Source organism: Catharus ustulatus, chromosome 10 (assembly GCF_009819885.2).
Source record: "Catharus ustulatus isolate bCatUst1 chromosome 10, bCatUst1.pri.v2, whole genome shotgun sequence".
NCBI classification, from domain to species: domain Eukaryota; kingdom Metazoa; phylum Chordata; class Aves; order Passeriformes; family Turdidae; genus Catharus; species Catharus ustulatus.
In genome coordinates, this window is record NC_046230.1 from 3,694,809 (window position 1) to 3,718,860 (window position 24,052).

Consider the following 24,052-nt stretch of genomic DNA (forward strand, 5'->3'; position numbering starts at 1 on the left):
GGATTTTGAATGCTTAGCAAGTCATCCACTTCCAAGGCATTAGCAACACAGACAGGATTTATTTCAATCTCTGCATATGATTCTTTGATCTGGGGCTTACTTAAGTGCATTCCAGTGCAATTAATTAGGAAAACAGTATAAGACAGTGGCAACTCCAAGTGATCTCAAATGTAAAAGTGACTGATTAGTAGCTCTGCTTTCTTGAGGATTATCTTTTGCTGCTTAGCAGCATCTGCTATTCCTGAGCAAGGGAGAGCCAGTAAATTGAGGAGAGGGAGGTTTGGTGCTCTCTGTAAGCCACTGGTATGAATATTCACAAGAGAAGGAGCTGTGTGGGACCCTCCCCCAACTCTGATTTAGCAAGGAGCTGGGTGTGTGGAATTAGGACCAGTCTCCTATGTGGTGCTGTGAGGTGTGTGCAGGCTGCAGCTCACCCTCACTGCTTTGTTTCCTTTTGCTGGCAGCCCTGTGTGGCTTGCAGAGCTCCTTGGAATCCAGTCCTTGCACTGGGCTGCTGTCAGGGATGGCTTCTGCTGCTCTTGGTGTTTTCTTCCTTGGAATGTCTTGTTTCTGGATGTTCCCTGGCTGAAAGTTGGTGTTTACTTGTATGTTCAGGACAGGCAATCCAGTTTAAAAATCCTCTGCATCTCGATTCTGTCTGCAGGATCTTCCTATTCAGATCCATAAAAGTGGCTGTCCATCAGTTTTTGATTGGAACAGGATTGATCAATGAGCAACTCAGGGGGCTGCCTGGCACAAATATTTCCTCCCTTTGCCAAGGAATTCACTTGTCCTGCATAAGTGATCGATATCTGCTCCTCTGATGGCTCTTGCTCCCTTATTCTTCTCTCTAGTTTCTTTATAACTTAATCTCCTTCAAGGAGCCATATTTCCTGTCTATCATGCTGTTACATTTTCCTTGAATCTTCTTTGAATCTTACAGCCAGTGGAGCTCCTGTGATTCACAAGAGAAGCTGACTTGCAATTCCAAAGAAAATGCAAATTCTAGCCTGTCTGCTTTATTTACAGCTGTTCCAAGTAAATATCTTTACATATTGCATAGTTACTTCAGCTTTGTGTTTGCTCTGTATCAACTTGCTTCTGGTTTTCTTTTCTCTGTTTGGCAATATCCCAGTCGTTCTTTCTTCTGTGTCCTGAGGTGTGCAGGCATCAGATGCAGAAGTAATGCTTTATTAATTAAAGTATTCACTTGTTTTATTCATTGCATCCATCTTGACACGTGGGGAGGCTAAATCCCTGGCATTCTGTCTCTTCCCAGGACAAAGCATGAAGCTCCACAGATTTCTGTGCAGAACCCCAGTGACACAGCAGAAAGCTCCCTGCCCTGGCAGCTGCACTGGAGTGTGTTAGGGGACAGCACTTATTCCCTGGAGCTGGAATGAGGCCCCACATGCTTTCCACTCATCTGGTGCTGGGGGGAAAGCTGCTATCCTGTGCTGCATGTCCAGTGGACATTGATCTCTGACACAGAGATGAAAAGTTCAGTGTCTCATTGCAAATGGGTCATTACTCTTCAGGGATTGATTTGTTACTTGCTTAGTTGTAACGCGGCCACACACAGGAAGATGCTCAAAAAAAAAAGGAGGGGGGGTATATAGAACCCTTCTAGCAAATATTTCATAGTAAATATGGGTGTAATGTGTTACTGATTTCTCTATGTTTTGCAATGCCAAAATCAATGTAACTGAAAGTCTCTGTGACAGAAGCAGTAAGTGAAGGGAGTGAACATTTTTCTTTCAGAGAATGGCCGTGCTTTTCCCTCCTGAAACTTCCTGCCCTGCTGACAGCAGGGGCAATAATAGAAGCAGAGGAATGCAAAGAAGAAGCACAGGTTGCAGGCCACCTTTGTGCCATCTGTTCCCTGCCAGCACTGATGCAATCCCTGTGGCACTGAAACTTCCCTGTGCCATCTGTCAGCATTCCAAGCACTATTGATTGGGGGCTCTGCTGAGGTCACTCAGGAATCACAACAGGCTCCCAAAACTCGGGAAAGGTACTAAATCAAAGGGATTTGATTTGTAGCCTGCTGTCATTTTTGGTGCCTCCCTTCAGTAGAAGACAGCAGTCAACACTTCCTAAGCTCCTCGTATGAGGAAAGTTATGATGGCAAAAGAAAGCGCTTGTTTATAAATGGTGTGAGTAACATAAGCTTTTAATGGGTCCTAGAGGAGCCCAAGGCTCCAGAGGTCTCTGGAATGCCTTTCTCTCCACCCCCATTTGCTCCCTTCACCCTGACCCCCATGGTTTTTTCCAAGCCTTTGTCCAATTTTCATCATATCTGTCATTTTGAAAAATGAGCTGGCGGTTCACTCCTGAGGTTCATAGCATGCCATGTATCTTTTTTTAGATTAACTTGTTTGCAAAGAGACAGTTCAACAGGAAATTCTGGTGCTTACACAGCACTGCAATTCTTGTGAAAAGCAGAGATGTTGTTAAAACTCATTATCTGTGTCTACTCTGCTAATTGGATATAAAAAAGTTGTGAGACACGAGGATGATAGGACCCCCCTTGCTTCCTGGGTAAAAGCCTGGTAGTGATTGCCAACAAATCTGAGCTGGGGCTGGGTGTAACCATGTAGTATGAACACAGTGAGTACAGCATTGCACAACACTGAGATTCTAGGTAAAAGTGCACTCCATTTCATTTATGGACATAAATGGGGACAGTGGTCCTGCCCATTTCTGATGGCTTCAGAGAAATGAATGCCCAGCTGTGGCTACCTCGATGCTCGGTTTGATTGCTGACATAAAATGCTCCCCTGTGATCCCAGCCTGTATCACCAGGAGCAGCCTGTATCACCCTGCCACTCCCAACATGGGTACCAATATTTGTGACAAACCAGGTCTCACCCCTGTCCCTGGGGCTGACTTACATCCTCTGTGTGTCCCCTGCAGCCCTGCTCCTTTGCCCGTGTATTTCAGGAGTATCTGTGTTACAGGAGCACATACACAGCACAGTTCTAACTCCTGCTTTGCAGACCTCCCTTGCTTTGTAGGTCAGCTTTAAATGGAGACACCTCACTGTGCTGCAGGCATCACTGCTCCTCCAGATCCCAGAATCAAGGCTGTGCTGCTGCAGTGTGGCTGGATCGAGCACACATTGTCCTTTTCCTGGATTTCATGTCTTCAGCTCTCTTCACCACCAGTCTGGAGGAGGCTTTGCAGTTGTGTTTGACTGTCTCTGGTGTTCTTAAGCCTTGACTCAGCCCATGCATGGCTTGCAAACACCAAAAGGGAGCTTTTGTTCAAGGTGGTTTTGAGTGGATGGAGGGGTGGGTGTTTGGTTAAATGCCTGAGCTGCTGCTTGCTCTTTAATCTCCCTTTTCTCTGTCAGGGTCTGTTCTGCTTGCCCACGGCCGTGGTGTTTGGTGCACACAGGTACAGCACACAGGAGCTCTCAGGGCAGCTCTGCAGTGGGATCATCACCCTGTGAGGACAGTCTGCACCACCAGGGCTGCAAACCATTCCAAGCTGCCCACATTTCATGAAATACAGGGGTGGAAAGAGAGAGGTGTGGCTCTTCTGTCTGCCTCAGCCTCCTGGAGCAGCCTGAGCATTGCTTCAGGGCTGGCTCTGAACTGTCCCATGGTGAAATCAGCCCCCAGGATGGCTCCAGAGTGAGGATGGGGGGTGAGCAGAGCCTGTGTGAGGGTTGGCTGCTGTTGCATTTCCAAATGTCCTCTCTTCTAACACAGCCAAGTCCCAGGAGCAGAGACCATCAGGCAAAACAAACACAATTATGCAAAACAAACCTGGTTCCCAAATCCAGCACTGCCACCCCCTCCTTTGCTGGCAAAGAAAATCACTGTTGTAGGTGTTGACTCAGCCTGAGAGCTGGAGGATTGGGTTTGCTATTATTTCTTGGCTTCTGGGGGTTTGGTGTTGCAATCTTTATTTAAACATAGGTTTGTTTTGTTTGTTTGTTTGGGGTTTTCTTTCTGTTTCTATGACTTTTAAAGAACTGGAGAGTTTATTGTGTGTGAAGTGCAGGAAGAGTCTAAATGAACAACAGATGAGAGGAAATAGACTGAGGAAAATTAGGGGCTATTTGCTACCAAAGGAAGTAATCATTGTAGATATATTAAATTCCAATCTCTAACTGAGAATGTGCTTGTTATGCAGGAAATCTGACTGTAGAGGAAAACAGGGAAATATGTGGAGTCTTTGCAAGGTTGGGCTTTAAAAGTGGTAATATGGGTTTGGTAAATAAGCCAGGAGGCAGCTTTTCCTGAAGGAAGTGGTGGCTGCAGTCACCCAGAGTTCCCCATCATAGCAGAAGGATATTCCCTGTGCAGAAGGGGAAACTGTTCTTCATACACCTGCTATTTGTAGGTAACATTTAGCATGACTTTCTAATGGCAATGTAAATTCTTCATGAACTTTTCATCTGCCACATTCTCAGCTCATCCATCATTAGAGACACCCAACTCACCCACACTTATCACTTACCTGTGAGTCCTGCAGGATGCACTGCTCATTTTCAGTGGAGATAACCCTGATCTGGCAATCCCCTTCAGTGTTCCAGCCCAGGGAGGGGTTAGGTGATCACAGGGCAGGTGCTGAGAGCTCTGCTTCTGTTTCCCTTGGTCCCTGCAGCCCAAAGCTGGGAGGCAAAATCCGTGGTTGTTTCAGTGATAAAGTACTTACAGTGAGAGCCAGCATAAATGGGATAAGGACCCTCACCAGGGATTTGTGGAGTGCACAGTACATGGGCTTGACTTACAAGGATGCTTTAAATCAGCCACAAATTTGACATTACTACATCTTTAAACAAAGCACACTGTTCCTCATCACTGCAAGATGGCAAACCCCCCCCTGCTCAGTTAATTCAGCAAAGATATAGAATGATTTTTTTTTTTATTTATTCTTTTTAGCAGTAGAAGAATTGTGGCCTGGGGGAATGTTGCTTTGACAGATTGGGGTTATGTGGCTGAAGCTGACCTATGCAGCTTCCTTCCCCCTCCCCCTCCTGGCAGGCAGATGAAGCATTTGTGATTGCAAGGGGCTGGCTGTATTTTGTCCTTTATCTGATGGAAGGCCACCACAGTCGTCAAAAAGGACTTGTTACATATTTTGCTTTACCTGGGAGGAATGCTTGAAAGCTCATTAAGGAACCTGTAAAAATTTAAAATTTAAAATAAATTTAAAATGTGGCCATGTGGGAGGAAGCATTTAAGCACAGGAAAGAATAGGGAACTGCACAGTTAAATAAGCAGTTCTTGGCAGAATTCAGAGACCAGCAGCAGTAAGAAGGATGCACTGGCATGTAGAAAAGAGTGGAAATGAACTGAAGAGAAATGAGAGCTTCATATTTAGAATCCATCACTTTATCAGAATTATCTTGACTGGTTATTAGCAAAAGAGAAGGAATTGAGTTTTTAGAGGAAGAAGGGTTTCATTTCCCCTTCATTAGCTGAGGAACCTGCTGACAGGAATTAAGACAGAATATTGCTAAATGGCAGCTTCAGCCACACAAGAAAGGGTTATTTTTAACTCTGAGCTGCATGGCCCTGCTTAAAAAAACCCCAAAACTCTGCTGGCAAAACTAAGGCTGCTTTGTGCTGCTGTGTGAGAATGGGAAGGAGAGGTCTGGGTGGGAATCCTGTAGGATTCTCTGACGCCTGTGTCATGAAAATATGCCTGCAGTTAACCATTGTCCTCTGACCTCAATCCATGCTGAAACAGGGGCTTTGCATAATCACACAAGGAGAGGGCTCCTGCTCCCAAAGATGTTGTGTTTTGAATTTCCAAAACAGACAAAGGAGACATTGTCAGCCCTTCACACAAGGGAAAGGAGGCAGGGAGAGAGGGATTTGTCTGGGGCAAGCAGGCTAATTTTGACAGAATGGGCACTTCAAGTGAAGTTTCCTGAATTCCTGAATTTGTGTGTTATGACCACAAGATTGGCCTTCCTTTCTAATATTGGATTTTGTTCTTCCTGAAACTTCACTTCAGGTACAGGGTTGTTGATCAAAACCATTCTTTTATTCTGTTCTGTTTAACAAATATGCTAGGGATTCTTTCCTTGGATGCAGGTCTGAGTTTCAACTCTGCAAACCCCTCAGAGAGCTTCAGGTGGATTTTCATGGGGCTGCCAGAGCAGTAATGCAAGAAGAGACAGAGGTGTGACTTTGTCTTCTGCTCTCTTTGTGCCCTTGGGGACCACAGCCTCAGGGGGTGCAGAAGGGGAGCCTCCAAGAGCACTAATGCTGTTCTGCTCAGCTTCATGGGGGAAGAAGTGGGAAGAAAATAAGTGGGAAGAAAACTTTTACTAAATCCAATGTCCATTGGTCCTGCTCAAGCTTGTTAAGTGCAGAAAGGCCAGTGAGACACAACACTGCATGACCAAACTGGGGCTGCTTGGGCTTTTTATGAGGCAGCATTGAGTGGAACCATCTGGGCCAGGAGGAGACCACACTTCTGAAATGAGCCTTTAGGAGCACTAAAGTTAAGTGGCTGTCTGGGACACCATGCTGAATGAAGGGCACTCACAGCTGCATGGCTTTTATGGGTTTATTTTATCTCTGATGACAAAAAAAAATGTACTAGTCATGTGGTTCCTGATGAATTTCAAGCCACTGTTGACAAGTGGCATTGCCTGTGCTCTCAGCCATGCTGGAAAAGGTTCCCCCAGCTTTCTGCCTGCTGATGGATGATGCTTTACAGTTACCTAATTTTTCTCTAAACTTAAAGAACAAGAACAGAAACTTCAGTATCTTAAGCGCCTTGGGTGAGCATTTCACAGTCATCCCTCTAACATCCAGGTGGCTCACCTCTGTGGCTCCTGAGTCTCTTGGGAGACTCACTGGCCTGAGGGCTGAGGAAATCTGCTGCTTGGAGACCAACACCTTTCTAGAAAGCTAAATACAAATATGGGAGCATAACTTACACTGTGTCAATGGTGTATGTCGATTGAGGCAGTTAAAACTATTCTTTTGCTTTAAAGTCCCTGTTTAGTTTTGTTTGTTAGGGGTTATGTTATTTTATTTTATTTATTTTATTTTATTTTATTTTATTTTATTTATGCCCCACCGGAGCAGCTTCCTTAAGTACTTCCAGGAGCCTGGTTCCAGTTTCCAAAGATAAATCTGATTTCTGTGTTAGAAGGCAAGCTCCTTCCTTCAAGCACTTTCCTGTGTGACAGACCTGGAAAGGGGCCAGTTGGATTCAGTACAATTTCAATTATTGTAACTTTCCTGTGCTTTCTATTCATTGAGATGAATCCTTGAGAAAGATCACTCATGGTAAAATATTTAGCAGGGTATTACCTCAGCTAAGGTAATAGCTCTTAGAGTGCAGGTGTGAAGAAAGAAGTACTCACTCCCTAAACTTTTTCCAGTTCATGTCCTGTTCAAAGTCTCTGTTTGAATGGACTCCACAAGCTTTGCATGATGTTTATTAATCTGATTTACTAATAGTCTTCTCAGGTTTAAACAGTGACAGAGAGAGAAGATAAGCTGGACTCAGGCTTGCAGGAGTCAGGGTCATGCCAACTGTGACACTTCTATTTGACTTTATGCACATCATTTAACATTTGTGGCTCTCTTGTCTGCCAAATGCAGATACTAATTCTTCCCTTTTTTCCCTGTCCATACTTGTGTAGCTGGCATGTTTGGACAGGAATCAGCTCCTCCTTTGTCTGTGGATTCCTCACACACAAATGAGAAACAACCTTCTAGTTGCTTCTGTAGCCACAAAATAATAAATGGCTTTGACCTGCTCAGTGAAAAATGCAACCTTTGGATTACATTGGTGAAAATAAAAAGTCCACTGCAGTTCACAAGTCAAAAACTGCTGATAGTATTTAGCACCAATGTCTGTCCTGGAACATCTGGCATTCATCACTGCTCTCCTTTTCTTTCCACTGCTGTATTTTATCCCATCTATTGGAGGTTTCTTAGCTCAGTCTCTATAAATTATGGCTGCCCTCAGTCAGGGTAGTGGGATCACTGCAGGCTGCAAGGCAAAGGAAGGAAAAAGAGGCAGACTGAAGGAAAGTGTCTGCTCCCCTTTTCCTCCCCTCTCCCTGTGCACAGACAGTACTGGACAGCATTACTGGACAGCAAGATACTCTTGCTATTGAAGGGAGATGGAATAGTTTCCTAAAATAAAACATGTCTGTACCAGCCCTGGTTATGAAGGCAGAAGGCAGGAGAGGAATTGGAGCTGGAGTGGACACTCATTGCTATTGTTGGAAAAATTTGACTGCTTTGGAACAGCCCTTCAGCAAGTTTATAACGAGCTAGGAAAGCAAACATTACTTAATAAGAGATTTCCTGGGCAATGGCTTTGATGTGTTATTTTAGAATTAAATTGCTCTTACTGCAGAAATTTAAGTTACTACTAGGAAGAATAGTGCTGAAGGTGCTGGGAACACGTGTCTGTTAAAATTAGCCAAAACAGAATACTTTTACTAATTTTTTCCTCAAAAAGCTGTTCACTGCCATCTCCATGGCCATTCCATTCAGTGTTCCTGAGCAGTGCTGGCAAGGCAAGGAGCCCTAGCAGCATTCTGGAGGTGCATTTCTGATGGGGAGATGAATCCTCCACCCTCCTGTGTGTGAAACACTCTCAGCTGCATGTGTGTGCTCCCTGCCAAAGGAGGTGCTGCTGTGTGTGCACAGTGTCTCACAGCCCCATGCCCTGCCAGCTTTAGGAGCTAGAGGAGGAATTTCCTCCTTCTGGGAACACAGACACCTCAGTCCCAAGAAAAAGCCCATTTCCCTCACTGCAGACTGCCATCTCTTCAATCCCAAAACTTTATGGGAGAATAGAGGATCTTTATGAAGACAGAGGGTCTCTGCTAGAGACAGCTGTCATGTTTCCAGTTCTAGGGACAGCTTGTACTGTTGGGGACGTCATTGTGCTTAGAACAGCAAGGAGGCCCCATGTCATTATGTCTGTTCTTCCTGGTTGTCTTGCTTTTCCCTTCTCTTTGGTCTCATGTCAGAAGTGTGTCTGAAGTTTGATTTAATACCAGGTTGACTGAAATGGGAATAAACTATTGCTGCTCTTTCTGGTTGTCAGCTCAGGCTTCTCTTCCTGCAAAGCATATTGCATTCCTGATTGCCCATTGTTTTTCATTTATGTTCCTGTGGTTTTATCCTGCTACTCACTGCACTCTCCCAAATTTCAGCAGAGGGTGTCCTGGTCAGCATCTGCATGGAGTGCAAGTGCTAGAGGGGCTGCTGGGCTGTCCTTCAGAGCAGTCCTGGCTGGCATAGCAGGCACAGGGCCAGGCAGTGCCAGGAGCCACAGCTGCTCTCTGAAGTCAAAGAACAGGTTCAGTCCTGGTGATTTGTTCTGACTTTGTAGCCTGTTGCTGGGAATGGACATCCTGGTGAAGATGCTGCTGCTTGGCAAGGCTGAAATGAGAAAGAGGAACATGGGTCTGATGCTGCACAAACTGCTTTGCGTGAGATGTTGCAAGAAAAAAATAACCCACAAGTACAGTGGAATGGATGATGTAATGTTGATTTACTTTCAGATTTTTGCTGTCTGCAGTAGATCTCTGCTTGCCAGGCATCTGTCCCATTACTAGCAGAATATTTATCCTGTTTTCTCTTCTTCTTGTAGAAAATTTTACTACATCACACTGCTGAGAGACCCCGTATCCCGTTACCTCAGCGAGTGGCGTCACGTCCAGCGAGGAGCTACGTGGAAAACCTCCCTGCACATGTGTGATGGCAGGACACCGACTCCTGAGGAGCTGCCCTCGTGCTACGAGGGCACGGACTGGTCAGGCTGCACGCTGCAGGAGTTCATGGACTGCCCCTACAACCTGGCCAACAACCGCCAGGTGAGGATGCTGGCCGACCTGAGCCTGGTGGGCTGCTACAACATGTCCTTCATCCCGGAGAACAAGCGAGCGCAGATCCTGCTGGAGAGCGCCAAAAAGAACCTCAAAGACATGGCCTTCTTCGGCCTGACAGAGTTCCAGAGAAAGACTCAGTACCTGTTTGAGAGGACTTTCAACCTGAAGTTCATCCGGCCCTTCATGCAGTACAACAGCACGCGGGCGGGCGGCGTGGAGGTGGACAACGACACCATCCGCAGGATCGAGGAGCTCAACGAGCTGGACATGCAGCTCTATGACTATGCAAAGGACCTCTTCCAGCAGCGCTACCAGTACAAGAGGCAGCTGGAGAGGATGGAGCAGAGGATAAAGAACCGGGAGGAGAGGCTCCTCCACCAGTCCAACGAAGCGCTTCCCAAGGAAGAGACCGACGAGCAGGGACGTTTGCCCACTGAGGACTACATGAGCCATATTATAGAGAAGTGGTAGCCTAGGCAGACTTTTATATCAATGATATTCTAGGGTTTCCATATAAGAGAGCGTGGAAGTAAAATTACAGAACAACGAGAAATATTTTATTTAAAAAACGAGTCTGTAAAACAGAAGATAGGTTGCTTCCTTAAGCATAGGGTCTTTTTACTGTTTCTTACAAGACCGATGAGATTCTTAAAAAAAAAAAAATAAATACATAAAAATAAAAAGTGGTCAACATTCTAATGCAGAGATAAAAAATGCACAAATGCAGTTACCCCACTCATAAGGCCAAATACAGAAGAATGTTTCTTATCCTCACGATTTTAACTCAAATGGCAGAAGTAGGATTTTTTAAAATCTGTTTATCCCCTGAGCGTAATGATCTAAAGATACATAATTGAAAATACAAGGAAACAGAGGTTTTCTTTTATGGGGGAGGTGGGATGGGAGTTGCATTGTTTGTCAGTAACTGATGATGGTGACTAAGTTGAGGATGGGCCATCCTGTCAGGCTGGGATCTGAGCACACAGTCACAGCATTTCAGCTGGCAGCCACTGCCAGAAAGAAGAGCACTATAAAAAATAAATAAAGAAAACCAGTCAGAGGATGAGAAACATTAAAGCAAATGGACTGTGGCCTGGGAAATGTATCACATATACATACACAGCTTCATCACAAAAATAATAGGGAATTCATACACAAAACTCCCAGATTCGTTTCCCAGACAGGTCCCAAAACAAGTTAAAAGCCAACCATAGACTCAAACCTGCATTCACATGTTATCCTGTCAACTTACACCACTACCACTCAAGCCACCATCAGTACTGTGTGTTAGCAGCACATGAAAACCCTATCCTACATACTACCAAAAAAAAAGGAAGAAAAAATTAAATATTCCTTCATAAATCCGCACAAAATTCAGCCCCTGCCAATGAAAAGTCATTAATGGGAATGTGATGAGGGGGTGATTTTGTTTTGTTTGTTGCTATTTGAAATACTGACCCAGAATAAGCATACAGACCTACTCTTGCTGTATTATTTCTGTTATTTTTACTTGCTTTTATCAAGAGGTAATGGGCATCAGCCTGCTTCCAGTGAAGCCACTAGAACTGATTTAAGTGGGAACAGGATGGGGCTCTCTTCCAGAGCTGTGAAAATTTCTGACTATGGGTCTGAATTAATTATGAGACAGTGCACATTGTCTTTTGGCAGAGTGCCTGTTGTGCAGCCCTTCCTTTAAATGAGCAAGCTGTGTTCATAAAACTGGAAAGGGGAGTCATGGATGGTGTTTTTATAGTCTCAGACCACTCTCAAAGCAGGACTCTTTCTCATTCAATGCTGTTTTTTAGGGCCTCATGTAAGTTTAATCCTCCAGTGTGGGGACAGTCTAACCAGGTTCTGCTCACAGACTTTTGAGTCATGGAACAACAATGACTTCTCTAATTCCTCTTCCCACTTGTCAAATTAAAATATGGCTTATTTTTTTGCTGTTGCAAGCACTTCTTTGTTTGGCTGGAAGCATGGAAATGAAGTAGTTTTGCCTGGTTCATGTCTCACTCCGATATTACTCAGCCTGTAAGACCTGAACCAGCTATTGTTTAGGGTAAACTCTGAACCAAATGGAATATGATTTGATTTTCAAAGGCCACGTTAACTGCAAATCAAATATGGCATTGAAATCACTGGAGGAGAGGCAGGGAACTGATGCACTCAACTTTAGCATTTCATTTTTACAGCATCCCTTTTCTATCGCACAAATCCACTGATGTGCTGCTTGGTTTGTATTTTAATTCTTTCTCTGCCTCTGTGCTCTGTTTCCAGCAGTTTCAAGTTCAGACTGAGTTTGACTCAGTCAAAGTTCAGACTGAGTTTGACTGAGTCAAAGGAGGAGCTTCTTTATTCTCCTGTGCACACCCTGGGGGATACACCTTGCTTTTGGAGACTTTCTTCTCCTGAAGAGTAAAGACAGCAGAAAACTTGAGAAAATACAAAGAGCACTTGGGGCTCAAATACAATTCTGTTACAGCCCTGAGCCAAAGTCCACCAGAGTCAGAGGATGTCTTTCCTGTTGGTGTCAGGTGGATTTTGGTCAGGTCTGCATCCTGCTGCTGCAAAGTGCACGAGCACACCCTGGCCTGTCTGCAGGCACACAGGACATTGTCACCCACACGTTTGGCTGGTACCAGGATGTGCCATAAGCATTCCCTCCTGGATGAAAATTGGGAAGCAAAATGAAGCAGTGTTTGGTGGTTGGCTCAGGGGCAGAGAAGGTATTACAAGTCCATTTGCTCATGTCTGAATTCCAAGGCTGGGAGAAGCTGTGTCTGCTAGCTGCCAGCACTTTTACGTTTTGCTGTAACTAAAGAAAACATTTGCATTTTAAAAATGCAACTTTGCAGGCTGTTTACCCACAAAACCAGCACGTGAGATATAAAAAGCAGCTGTTGTACATGCACAGTTTCCACCTTTCCCCAGAAGCTTTCCAGGGTGTGTCCTGTGTCATGGATCCATAAGTGGTTCCTGCAGCTAATCCCTGTTTGAGCCCACTGCTGGGACTGTGTGTGATTAACACCAGCACTGTGATCAGGCTGTGTCTGCCTGGGCTGTGCCTGTGTTACAGGCTCTGAGTAACCAGCTGGGTGTTAATGAATCTGTCTGCAGGGTTGTCTACATCAGAAGTAGCCTCTGACCTTAGAACCATGTCAGTAGAAGACCTTGTTCCCACAGTTTCTTTGTAATGTGTTGCAGCAACGAGCAGAAGAAATGAAATTATATTGAAAATTGTCTTTGTTTAACAGTTTTGTTTCAACCACAAAAGGAGGGCTGACCTCACTTAGTACTGAGGTGGAAGTTTCTAGATTTAAATCCTGCACCCAGCAAATGCCTCGGTTCTTCCACCTCTACACTGGGAGTAACAAATTTATGGACTCTAAAAGGTATGAAAAGTATAGGGCACTTTGAAACAGATTCTGAGTAATGGAAATGAACAGAATCACCCAAAAGCCATTCCTCACCCTGGCTGCTGTGCAGGTCTGCTTCTGGCTGTAAGCCAAGTGTTAATTTATTTTAAGTGCTGTGTACCAGAACATGGGTTGCTGGACATATCTGGCACTATCTTCTTCCTTGAGTGGGTGCAAGGGAACTTTTTTAACATAATGTGAATGTAGTTTTTTTGTGATTTATATGTACCACTCTTCGAAGTGGTCCTATTTCTTTTCTTTTTAGGACTGATATTTTGATGCTACAATAACATGAAAAGTGTGTGTGTAGTTTTAAAATGAATGGAGAGCAACAGCTTTAAGGCACTCTGGCAGAAGTAGTGGCCAGATAGTAGATTCTTGTTCAATATCTGCCCCTTTCTTCCAAAATGTTTTTCCTGTGACTTCCAGACACACCAAGACGTTCTCCAGTACTTGAAGTGTTTCTTCAGGGGGTCTGTGCATCATGGTCCAGGTCAGGTCAAGAGAGTGCAGGCAGGTGCAAGACTGGATTTGTCTCTTAGGGACTTTGTGACTTCTTAGGGCTAAGAAGTCAATTTGCTTTTAGTCACCTAAACAGTGTAAGCATCACTGCTTGGTGGATGTTGTTGCTGAAGAAAACATTTTCTTGCTGATTTGTCTCATCCTAGTTAGCTCTGTTGAAGGAGTTTGCCTCATGCAAAGTTTTCCAGACAGTCAGGTGCCACCGTGTGCCCTGTGCAGGTCACAAAATGCAGGATTGGATGGTGAGGTTGCCAGCCCAGGCTGTCACAGGGTTCAAAGTCATAAACAAAAAAGAAAAAGTCAGCAAAGGATCAGTGTGAATTTCTGGCTTTCTGAATTTCTCCCTTTATGCCCAACATTTTGGAATAAATTAGGAGCACTTCAGTTAATGTTTTTTGCACCCTTACTTGCTTACAAAACTGGCATGACAATGAAAGCAGCATAAGAAAGATCCCAATAAGCTTTTGATTCTTTTCTCCCACGGCTGTCCTGTTCTAGAGCAAAAAAGAGCAGTGCAGTGGCTGAGAGTGTGACCAAGGCAGAAGGAGTCCCCAGTGGCAGTACAATTATAATTAATTATAATCAAGTCACTTCACAGAGAGCAGTGAGCAGCCACAGAGGTGATGATAACATCACAGCACAGGACCTGAGCCAGGTTCATATCTTGGGGTTTAAAAGCATCTCTAGTGTCTCACTGGTGTTACCCAGACCCCCTCCTGTCCCACAGACTGTTCCAGTCATCACAAAAAGGGGGAGCACTGCAGGAATTCATCACCCAAACTGTGCTTCATACTTGTTCCCAGAGCTAGAGCTTGGCATGCAGCTGACACTGCCTGCTGGATTCCAAACACAGGGATGGCTGCATTCTCTTTTTATTCTTGTTTTCACTTCCACTATTAGCAGATGATGTTCCAGAGGCAGAAGTGAACATGGGATTCACTGCCTGATCAGGAGCATTCCAAGCCTTTATAGCACAGCTCAGGTGAACCAGGGCACGGTCCCAGCTATCCATGGCTGTTTGCTTTACCCATCCACAAGAACTCTGCCAAGGTGAATGCAGCCCTGATAAGCACATGGGTGTTAAAGCCTGTGTTGTCCCAGCTCTGTAATTCTTAGCCATGCAAGCTGAAAAAAACCAAGATTTGCAAATGAATCTGTCTCCTCAGAGCCTCACAATTCCCCCTCCCTGTTCAATTCCCCCAGGTGTCAATTCTGGAGACTGGATTGAGAGAGTTGTACTATAATGAATAATTTTATATTCAAAAGGTTTACTGAGCATGATTTGTTTTGTACATATTGGAATATGATTTAACTTATTTTTATTGCCCCTTTTAATCTTTTTTTTTCCCATAAGGAGAAGACAGAAATCCCCATCCTCTCTCAGTGTGAAGTTCCTGTGTGTTTATGTGAAGTCTGCCAGTCAAACACGCCACAGGCAGAGGATTTCTCACCGTCCCTACAGCTATCAGATTTTGTTTTCATTGTCATTTCTATTCATCTGGGACTTTGCATATATTGTCTCTTCTTTCCTCTCTGCTACACAGTCTGCACAGAGCAGGGAAAGGGCAATGCAGGCAGGATTTTATTTTTCTTCCTTTCTTGTGTGCTTTGCTTCCCAAGGAACTCAGTTCCTCTAGGAGTTGTGTGACTGAGGGTAAAAAAATACAACTGTCCCCCCACCTGCCTTCCATCCTCCATACTGTAGATCAATCAGATTCAGCTTCTCTGAAAGTGATTGTGGCTGGACTCATTCCATTGGGCTGAATGTGTATGGTTTGCACTTTCCCCCCCACTTCAGGAACTTAAAAACAACAGAAAATAAAAGGCAACTGTTTAACTTGAGCCGAGTAACACTTAAAGCTTTATATATTTATTTATAGCATCTTACAAAAAGTGTTAAAAGGTTTTTTCTTCCACAAGAAAAATAAAATTTTAAAAAATCATCTAATTGTTTTTGTCTGGATCAAGGATGAATGTTAGCAGATGAAATAAACCCTAAAATTGAGTATCTGTTGTGCGTGTTGTCCTTGCATTGGCCTTTGGATGCTGTTTCAGTGTAATATGTCTTGGCTGTTTATTACAGAGAGATAAAGCTGCCAGTGCAGTTGATGGAGAATATTTGTTTTCTGCTACAAAAACAGACTCCTGGACAAGAAATATTCAAGCAGAAACTGCAGTCTGTTCGTTCCTGTTGTTACACTTGAGCCAACATTGTAAAAAACCCTTAGACCTCATGGAACCTATCATCTTCTTAAAATTACCTTTGACACTGTACAGTCTTCTTAGTTTTCTTTTTCAGAGCCACTGCAATGAACACATTTGCAGGCAATAGATAGAGGTTGTTATACCAAATACTATGGAGTAATTAACAGAACTTTTTTGTTTCTATGGATTAATTAACAGAACTTTTTTGTTTGTTTCATGCTCAGAAGTACTTTGTTGTGTGAAAATGTTCTGCAGTTACTGAACTGAGCCATGTGCCTGTTTTGAGAAGTGACAGTTAGCTGTGAGAGGGGTTAAAGGATGGTGATTGTCTTGGTTTGAAAGACAGGTGTCTGCTAAGAAAGGCAGGAGCCTCTCTTGAGGTGGAAAATGCAAACACCCTCCCTCCAGATTATTATAATCTTGAAACTAAAGGGCTCTCAGGCAACGTTGTGGGAACAGGAACAACAGTTCGTTACTAGGAAAATTCAAAAGAACAAACCCCAAACCCTGACAGAGTCAGAACACAACCTGACACCCCATCAGTCAGGCAGGGTGTTGGTAGCAGTCCCATTCCATGGTGGCTGCATCCTCCTGCAGTGACAGATGTGGCTCAGTTGAAGCAGTGATCCTGTAGAAGGTGCAGCTTTCCTCCAAAGATCCAGTGATGATGTACAAGGGTCTGGTTTTCCTCTGTAATCCAGTGGGAAAGGCTGCTCTGATGTCCCAAATCTCAGATTTTATCTAGGTAGAAATGCTTGGCTTCTTCCCTGGCAGGAGCATCTCCCAATGGGATGATGGAATTTTATCAGTCCTGCACTGGGACTCCATGGCCATTAACAGGAGATATCTCCTGGAGGAAGGATGGGCTGTGGAAAAGATAAAGAACAGTGCCCCAGCTGGTTTAATAGATGGTGACAGAATACACAGCCCTGATCACATCCTGTATTGTAGCCTAAGACAGTGGTACAAGTGTGAGAACAGAAGGCACTTATGCAGGTGTGGTGAGTAACAAAGCTGTGATTTTACCAAAGCATCACCACAGCTCACACCTGGAGGGCAGGAGGGGCTGTGCAGGTGCTTCTGGAGGACTCAGGTAAGTGATGGTATGAGGGGAACACCTGTGATCCCAGAGGGGCTCAGCTGTGAGGGGAGAGCACAGATACACACCTTGGGTCAGCCCCTCTGGCTGTGCTGGTGCCACTGCCCAGGAGAGGAATTTCTCTGGACAGAGTGGCAGCCAAGGTGCAGACCCAGCTCGTTGTGCTGTGTGGGAGCCCTGCTGTTCCTGTTTCAAAGCACTCTGTTTCTCTCCTTGACCTCCCCAAAAGCCAGGAGGATGCTCTGCCACAAGAAGTCTGGGCAGGTAAAATGTTTTCATTTGCACATGGTCTTCCTGCACCACCTTTAAAATGGTTCTTGGTCTCCATGCTAGGAGCCTTCAGAAAAAGGAGAAGAGGGAAGAAGAAGGAGGATAGATAGATAGATAGATAGATAGATAGATAGATAGATAGATAGATAGATAGATAGATAGATAGATAGCAGGTGGAAGGGAGGCTTCTGCTATTGCAGAAGGGGGAAGGAGCACAATGCATGCTTGAAGGAGGGTTAAAAGAAGCAGAGAAATAACTAACGGAATAATCTCTAGGGTTTGGGCATGGTTTTTTTCTTGGTTACACTGATGACTATTCAGTTCCTTTATTCTTGTTCCTGTTTCTGTCCTCTGGTGATTTTGCACTATCCAGAGCTGCCTCTGGGGAATGTGCTGCCTCAGGTTAGTGAGAGTGCATCCTGCTGTTCCCCCAGCAATGAACAACCCTGGCTGTTCTGCTGCCCCAGGTGTCAGCCTGCTCTTCCTGAATGGAAAAGCTGATCCCAGCTCTGCTCTATCAGAGGAGGTGGTGCTGAGATCTTGTCAGAGGTTGTGTTTTGTTTCTCTGGCTCAGAAGCTCACACAGAGCTACTTTAACTCTTTAATAACCCCTTTCTTGCCACTGTCTGAGGACAAGGAAAAGCAAAGCAAATCTGCTTTAACATTGTCATGCCAAAGCTTTTCCTCATTGCTCTGTGAGTCCTTGTAATGCTCAACTCCCTTGGTTCACAGAGCAGAAGGAGGGATGTAGATCCTTGCACAGTTAAATTTGTATCTTGTGGTGGCTGCATGTTTCTGTGGATTTTGCAGAAGTGGATAAATTTTTGGAGAGTCGCAGGCCTTGCAGTTTGTAACACTTTGTGATGCAATAGTTTAGCGGTACTTACAGCAGGGATGTAAATAAACTTATACACAGATAAAATAAAATTATGGGCTTTCTGCAGTTGGGAAAGCTCATGGCCCATTTGGGCACATCAGCTCCCCTCTGCTGCAGGGGGGAACCAAGGCACATCATACATAAAAGAATATATTGTGGACTTAACAGTGAAGCAGTTTGGTTTTTACTATATCAGTTATTTCATAAACTTCAAATAAAGGGGGTGCAGTCAATGAATTATTCATTAATTGAGCAGTATTTAAAAGATCATTGCTATGTCTCTCTTAAAGCAATCAGAGGTTCAAGTGGGGAAAGCTTCTCTAGCAAGGCTCTGTGTGCTTTAATTGGTCTGGGGAGTAAATGGCTTGGAAAAGAAACCATACATGTCCATATTCTGCAGACATCTACAAGCCTGGAAGGTGTAAGTGTCTATTCATAGGCCAGACCATGCTGTAGCACAAACTGGAGGTTTGGACTTTGAAATTCTTTGTCTGACATGAATTTACTCACTTTACTCTGTCTGGTGATGCTCTTCTCATAAGTTTTTTTTACTCCTGAGTGCCTTCACGTCCCTGCCTTGCTCTAGCCGACTCCTGTTCCTGCTTCAGGTTTGTCCCCAGAGATGGAGGGCATGCAGTATCTCAGTCAGGATTCTTTGTACAAGGAGCTGCAGAACTCAGATGATTTTTAATCAACATCCAGCTAACAGCATGAGAGAAAAGTTGAATACCTATCCTCTAGGAGCTGGGAATGGATGAGGGGTAGCAGTGCTTTGCAAATGTTTAATGAGCTAGATCTTACTTATATATTTATTTTGTTCTTCCCCAGTAATATATTCTATCAGTTTATGGCTGTGGAATCCAGATGTTTGTGCAATGAATGAGTAATAGGGATAAATAATAAGCATTTCATTCAAGTGGCTTTAACATGTTTTGGTTATTACTGGATTCCATTTAAAAGTTCCTTATTGACTTAAACCAAATGTTGTACTCAGTTGTGCTGTAAATGGTAAAGAAATTCCACATGGCCTAATCTAGTTAATTCAGGCTGGATACCTGATGCTCAGATGGATGTGGTAATCAATCAGCCATCAGTTTCCTGGCACAGGCAGTGACAACACACATAAATCATACAGCCTCTGTGAGATGGTAAATAACTTTCCTGTAGAGCCCTTTCTGTGGGATTGGATTATTAGTGCCAGACATTGTTTTCTGAAAAAGATTGGTGAACAAGATCTCACAGCCAAATTGGTGACTGCTCAGATGTTTTGCATACTACAGCAGCCCCCATCAGGACTGGTTTAAACTCATCATGTGTTCTTTTCTTTCCTTAATATCAAATATTTTGATGCTAAGTGAGAATTTATAAACTGAAGCCAATTAGCCACAACTTCATCTAGGCTTTTAAATTTCACTGGGTTAGTGAATGATCATCCCTTTTGTGTTCCTGGAAATGCTAAAGCCATGCTGCTGCTGGAGTTAATTACTGGGGGCTTTGCTCTCTGGCTGGAGAACCTGGATTTTGGAACACTGGGAGAGGTGTGCACCCTCTGGACTCAGGGATCTGCTGCTTGTTGGGGTTTTGCTCAAGATGGAGTGCCAAGTCAGGCAAAGAATGAAGGGTATGAGATGTTCTGTTTTGAGGACAGTCTGACCTTCTGAAGCTGCTAAAATGACCAACATTCAGCTGTCTCGGAGGTGAGAATGCAGACAGGGGCCCTGTTGGAGGAGAAACCTTTAGACAGGAGCAGCCTAAGCTGATGTTACCAAGGGACCCTTCAACACATCTGTTCCACGTGGCCTTTCATGTGTTTATTCTGAATATTGTTGTTTTCTCTCCACTGGAAATGCTTGTCAAAGGAAAGTGCAAAATTGAAGCCTTGGCCCTCATGGGCCTGGCCTCATCTCCAGTTGTTCCATGTTGCCCTTATCAGAAGACACCATAACCTTTGGAAACAGTGTTTAACCTGAGCACAGATGCAGGCTTTCTGGTGTTTCTTTGCAGTGTCTCAGTAATTCAGAGGTGATTTTTGCTGTCTGTGTGCCTGCCTGTCCCTGTCCTGCTGTGCCAACCACGAGCAGTGAAAGGCTCGAGCCTTCCCCAGGGAGGGACAACCCCAGGATCAGCTCTGCCAAGGCAGCACACCAGGCAGGGACAAGCCTCAGAGGACAAACACTCTGGCCAAGCTGAGCTTTGTGGTGTGGGTGTTTTTGGGGACAGCAGTGTCCTCCAGCAGGGATGGCTGCTGCCCTGCCAGCCAAGCTCTGGAGATGTGTGCATGGTGTCTGGGTTTTTACACTTAAGGATTTCACAAGAAAATCAAACCATGCACCCACAGGTACAGTGTGGGGAGGAACAATTGCAGCAATAAACAAAGATTTCTGCTTGCATGCTTTGAGGGTTGGGTTTTCTTTCCTTTTCTTTCCTTGCTACTTGGAATTTTTTCCCATTGAGTTGCTAAGATGGGTGAGTGCTTGAGACAGTGGGGAGGGGGAACTCCTTGGTTTTTGGGAGTTTGTTTGGAGGGACAGAGACACCAAGAGATCAGAATTAGGTAAAGGGTGGGGGCTAGGGCAGTTGTGGATTTTTTTTGCTCTGTCTTTGGCATTGGAGAAGGACAGGCAGGTGTCACTTACTGGGGGGAGGATTCACAGCACTGAGGGAGCTGTCACCTCCTGTCCTGGTTTGAAAGACAGGTGTCTGCCAAGAGAGCCAGGAGCCTCTCCTGTCTTTCAAAGGAAGGCACATGCCAACCCAACAGGCTTTGCTGTCTCCTCATCTGCCATTGGTTAGCAATTGCTTGTTAGGGCCTTTCTGCTCTAGGCCTGTTCTTGCTTTTGTGTATATTTTACTCACTTTGACAAGAGAAAAGAACTCTATTAAGTGGAGCACTTGCAATTCACAGTGCCTGTAACATCTGTGGCAGGACTAGAATTACAAACCACATCAGCATATTCCTTTGTTAGTTTGTTTGTTTTTTCTCTGGTCAGGAATCTCATTAGCTGTCTTACATTTTTGGTTGAGGGTTATTTTTTATAAAATTTTTTATTTATTATCCTGTGGCGTCTTTGTGGAAACCATTTCTTTCGTCATCCTTCCTCATTCTTTGTAAAGTTGGCCTGCAGGTCTGGGCTGGCCAAAGCCCACAGGAACTGGCAATGAAAGGATGTGAGGCAGTTTTCTCCTTGGATGGGAAGGTGTAGGTGAAAAGTGGTTTTTCCTTACAGCCTCTACCATTCCTTTCTTAGGTACTCCAGAACAGCCTTTTGTGCATTAAAAGCACTTAAGTGTTTCTTACCCTCCAAAATCTGTTTTCGAGTTGTCTGTGGCGTTTTCCCCTCAAGCCTTCTTCTCCTACTGATGTTCAATTTCTTTTTTACCAGCACAGACACCTCATGGGAATAACTTTGCCTGGAAGCTGTCTGATGCTTTCTGCACTTCCATATATTCCCTTAAACACTTTCAGTAATTAAGGCACAATTTTCTGTGGCTGAAATGATGCTGAAATGTTTGGGAAACTGGAAGGTGAGTGTTGGAGAGGGTGAGCATAATCACCAAACTGGGTCCCACTTTTTAAGGGTAGGATGGAACCCAAGTGCTGGCAGAGGAGATGCTCCAGGATAAAATAAATGGGAACTTGATTAACAGCCCATCTTGCCTCTCCCCTACTCTGTCTCGAGCTCTGCCACCTTGATAACCACAGGCATGTCTGACTCATCCAGGCAGCTTCCATTTAAATGCTGAGCATGAGCCAAATTATTCTTCCTGTCATATTTAAGGTCCTTCATCTTGTTAAGTGGTGGTGTGTAGTAAAAAAGAATTGCACAGAAATGTTTTTAAAACACAAACCTAGGGGGTCAGTGTGTTTTTTTCATTTGTTTTCGAACTCTCTTCAGTTTCCCCTCACTAGAGAGCTTTACTCTTAAATAAAAACCCACAAAAAGACCTTCCTTGTCTGGGGTTTTGATACATAATAAATGCTGTTTTCATTCATCCTGTTATCTTGAAGCGTTGTAGCATTTGTATCCTGGTTCATCAAATGTGCCCTCGTTGTGTCATAGAAGCCCAGAACAGAGTCAGCCCCTGCCTCAGGGCCCTGAAACACAGATAGGAGAAAGGAGAATTGGTTTTGCCTCGCCCCCATCATCATGATTTTAATGGGAAAGTAAGATAGGAGCTTCTCACTGTCAACATTGTTAGGACCTGCAGTCTTGTCTCATTAAGAATAAATAAAAGCTACCTCTTGTCACATTTACATTTAGTGACCCCAAAAATGAATACTACTAACTTCAAAAGATTTTCCTGAATGTATTTTTGGAGCTGGCCTATTTGGGGCATGTAAAAATACAGAGTTCTTCTTTAACATTATTGTCATTGAGTTTAAATGCCCAGTTACCCTTTCATGCTTTCCTTACCTACAGAGCAGGCAGTGAGCCATGATTTTTAGGGGACAATGATCTGATGACACTGATGGAGCTCTCAAACTCCATTAGGGTGCATGAATCACAAGTTAGTCATTCTTCCTAATATAGTGAAGTTCTATCTTTAATCCTACAATTTCTGTCTCTTGTCAGATCTATTATAATCTCCAGATGGACTGTTCTGCCTCTTCCCTCAAAAATTTCTTATGTTACAGGTAAAGGTTTGATAGGTGTATGAAGAAATAGGATCTTTTTCTTTGAGTAGAAACTTTCCAGGGTTATACTTTATTTCACACAAGTAAAGATTTGAAACTACAGCTTCAGGAGTTTCAACTACTACAGAGTTTTGTAGGCAATTACACCCAGAAAATGATGAGGTCTGATTTGTACTCTAGATAGAAGGTATTAGGGTCTCTTCTTCACCACAGAGTTGCCTTAATAATTCATTTGGGAGCTTCCACTTGGAAAAACTCCTCCATGCTAAGAGTATGTGCACTAGGGGACAGGTTGGGTTCCAGTGCTGTCAGGTTACAGGAGAATCTGGGGGAGGATTCTGGACTTTGGATGCTGTTGGGAGAGCTGAGCTGGAGTATTGGAAGTTACAGCAAATATCAGCAGATGCACTGCTTGGATAGGGCCAGGCTCTGTCTCTGGGGCTGTCCACTGCTTGCTCTGGTAGGACTGGAGGGGGATTTTTGTTTTATAGATGGAGTCTTTTTTAAAAGGTGGGATATGTGAGGGAACTGGAAATCAATTTTATGTAGCAGCTACTCTCCACAGAGAAATCTTCCTTCCTGTCCTGTGTGCAGCTCAAAAACACTGACCCACTTTAACAACCAAAACATTTCCTTGGTTTGCATCTCCAGACGACTTAACACTGCTGGACCAAGCTGGGTTTGAGGAATGAGCACAAGTATGGTGTAAAAAGTTCATGTTGCCTCTCACTTTGCTGCTGGCAATTTGGCAGGAGGCTTTCTCATTTGGGGGAAGGGGATTTGGTTTGGATTGGGGATTTTTTTCAGATCCTTAGGTAGCAGAAAATTTCCAATACCCCAAGGATGGAACTCTTATAAGGCTGGTGAAGAATGTGGGTGTTTATATTTTGTATCTTTACATAATTTTGAAATCCTGAAATTTAAGGAAACAGATATAGCATAGCTGGACAATTACCCCAAATCCAGCTGTCTGTTTTATAAACGTTATGGTGTGATTTTAGTAAGTTGATAGAAAAAAACTTGTGCACCAGCTCTTAAAATGTGTGTTTGGGTTACTTTTCTGCAAGGCAGGAGAAGACCTGAGTGAATTCAAGGAAGGTGCATGTTGTTAGCTGGGCAGAGGGTGGGATGTGGCAGGGGACAGTTTGAGGGAAACAAGTTGCAGAACAGGAGGAAGAGTTGGGGAGAGGGA

At 44.1% G+C, this 24,052-nt stretch overlaps 1 protein-coding gene across 1 annotated transcript in view; it reads left to right on the forward strand.

Moving 5' to 3' along the window:
- The window catches only part of HS6ST1 (heparan sulfate 6-O-sulfotransferase 1), a 178,709-nt gene extending 162,931 nt beyond the window's left edge, over window positions 1–15,778 (forward strand). The window contains exon 2 of the mRNA XM_033068884.2: window positions 9,598–15,778. Within this exon, the coding sequence (XP_032924775.1) occupies window positions 9,598–10,306 (709 nt within the window). The 3' untranslated portion in view covers window positions 10,307–15,778. The remainder of the gene's footprint in view (window positions 1–9,597) is intronic.
- Window positions 15,779–24,052: the final 8,274 nt, after the last annotated feature.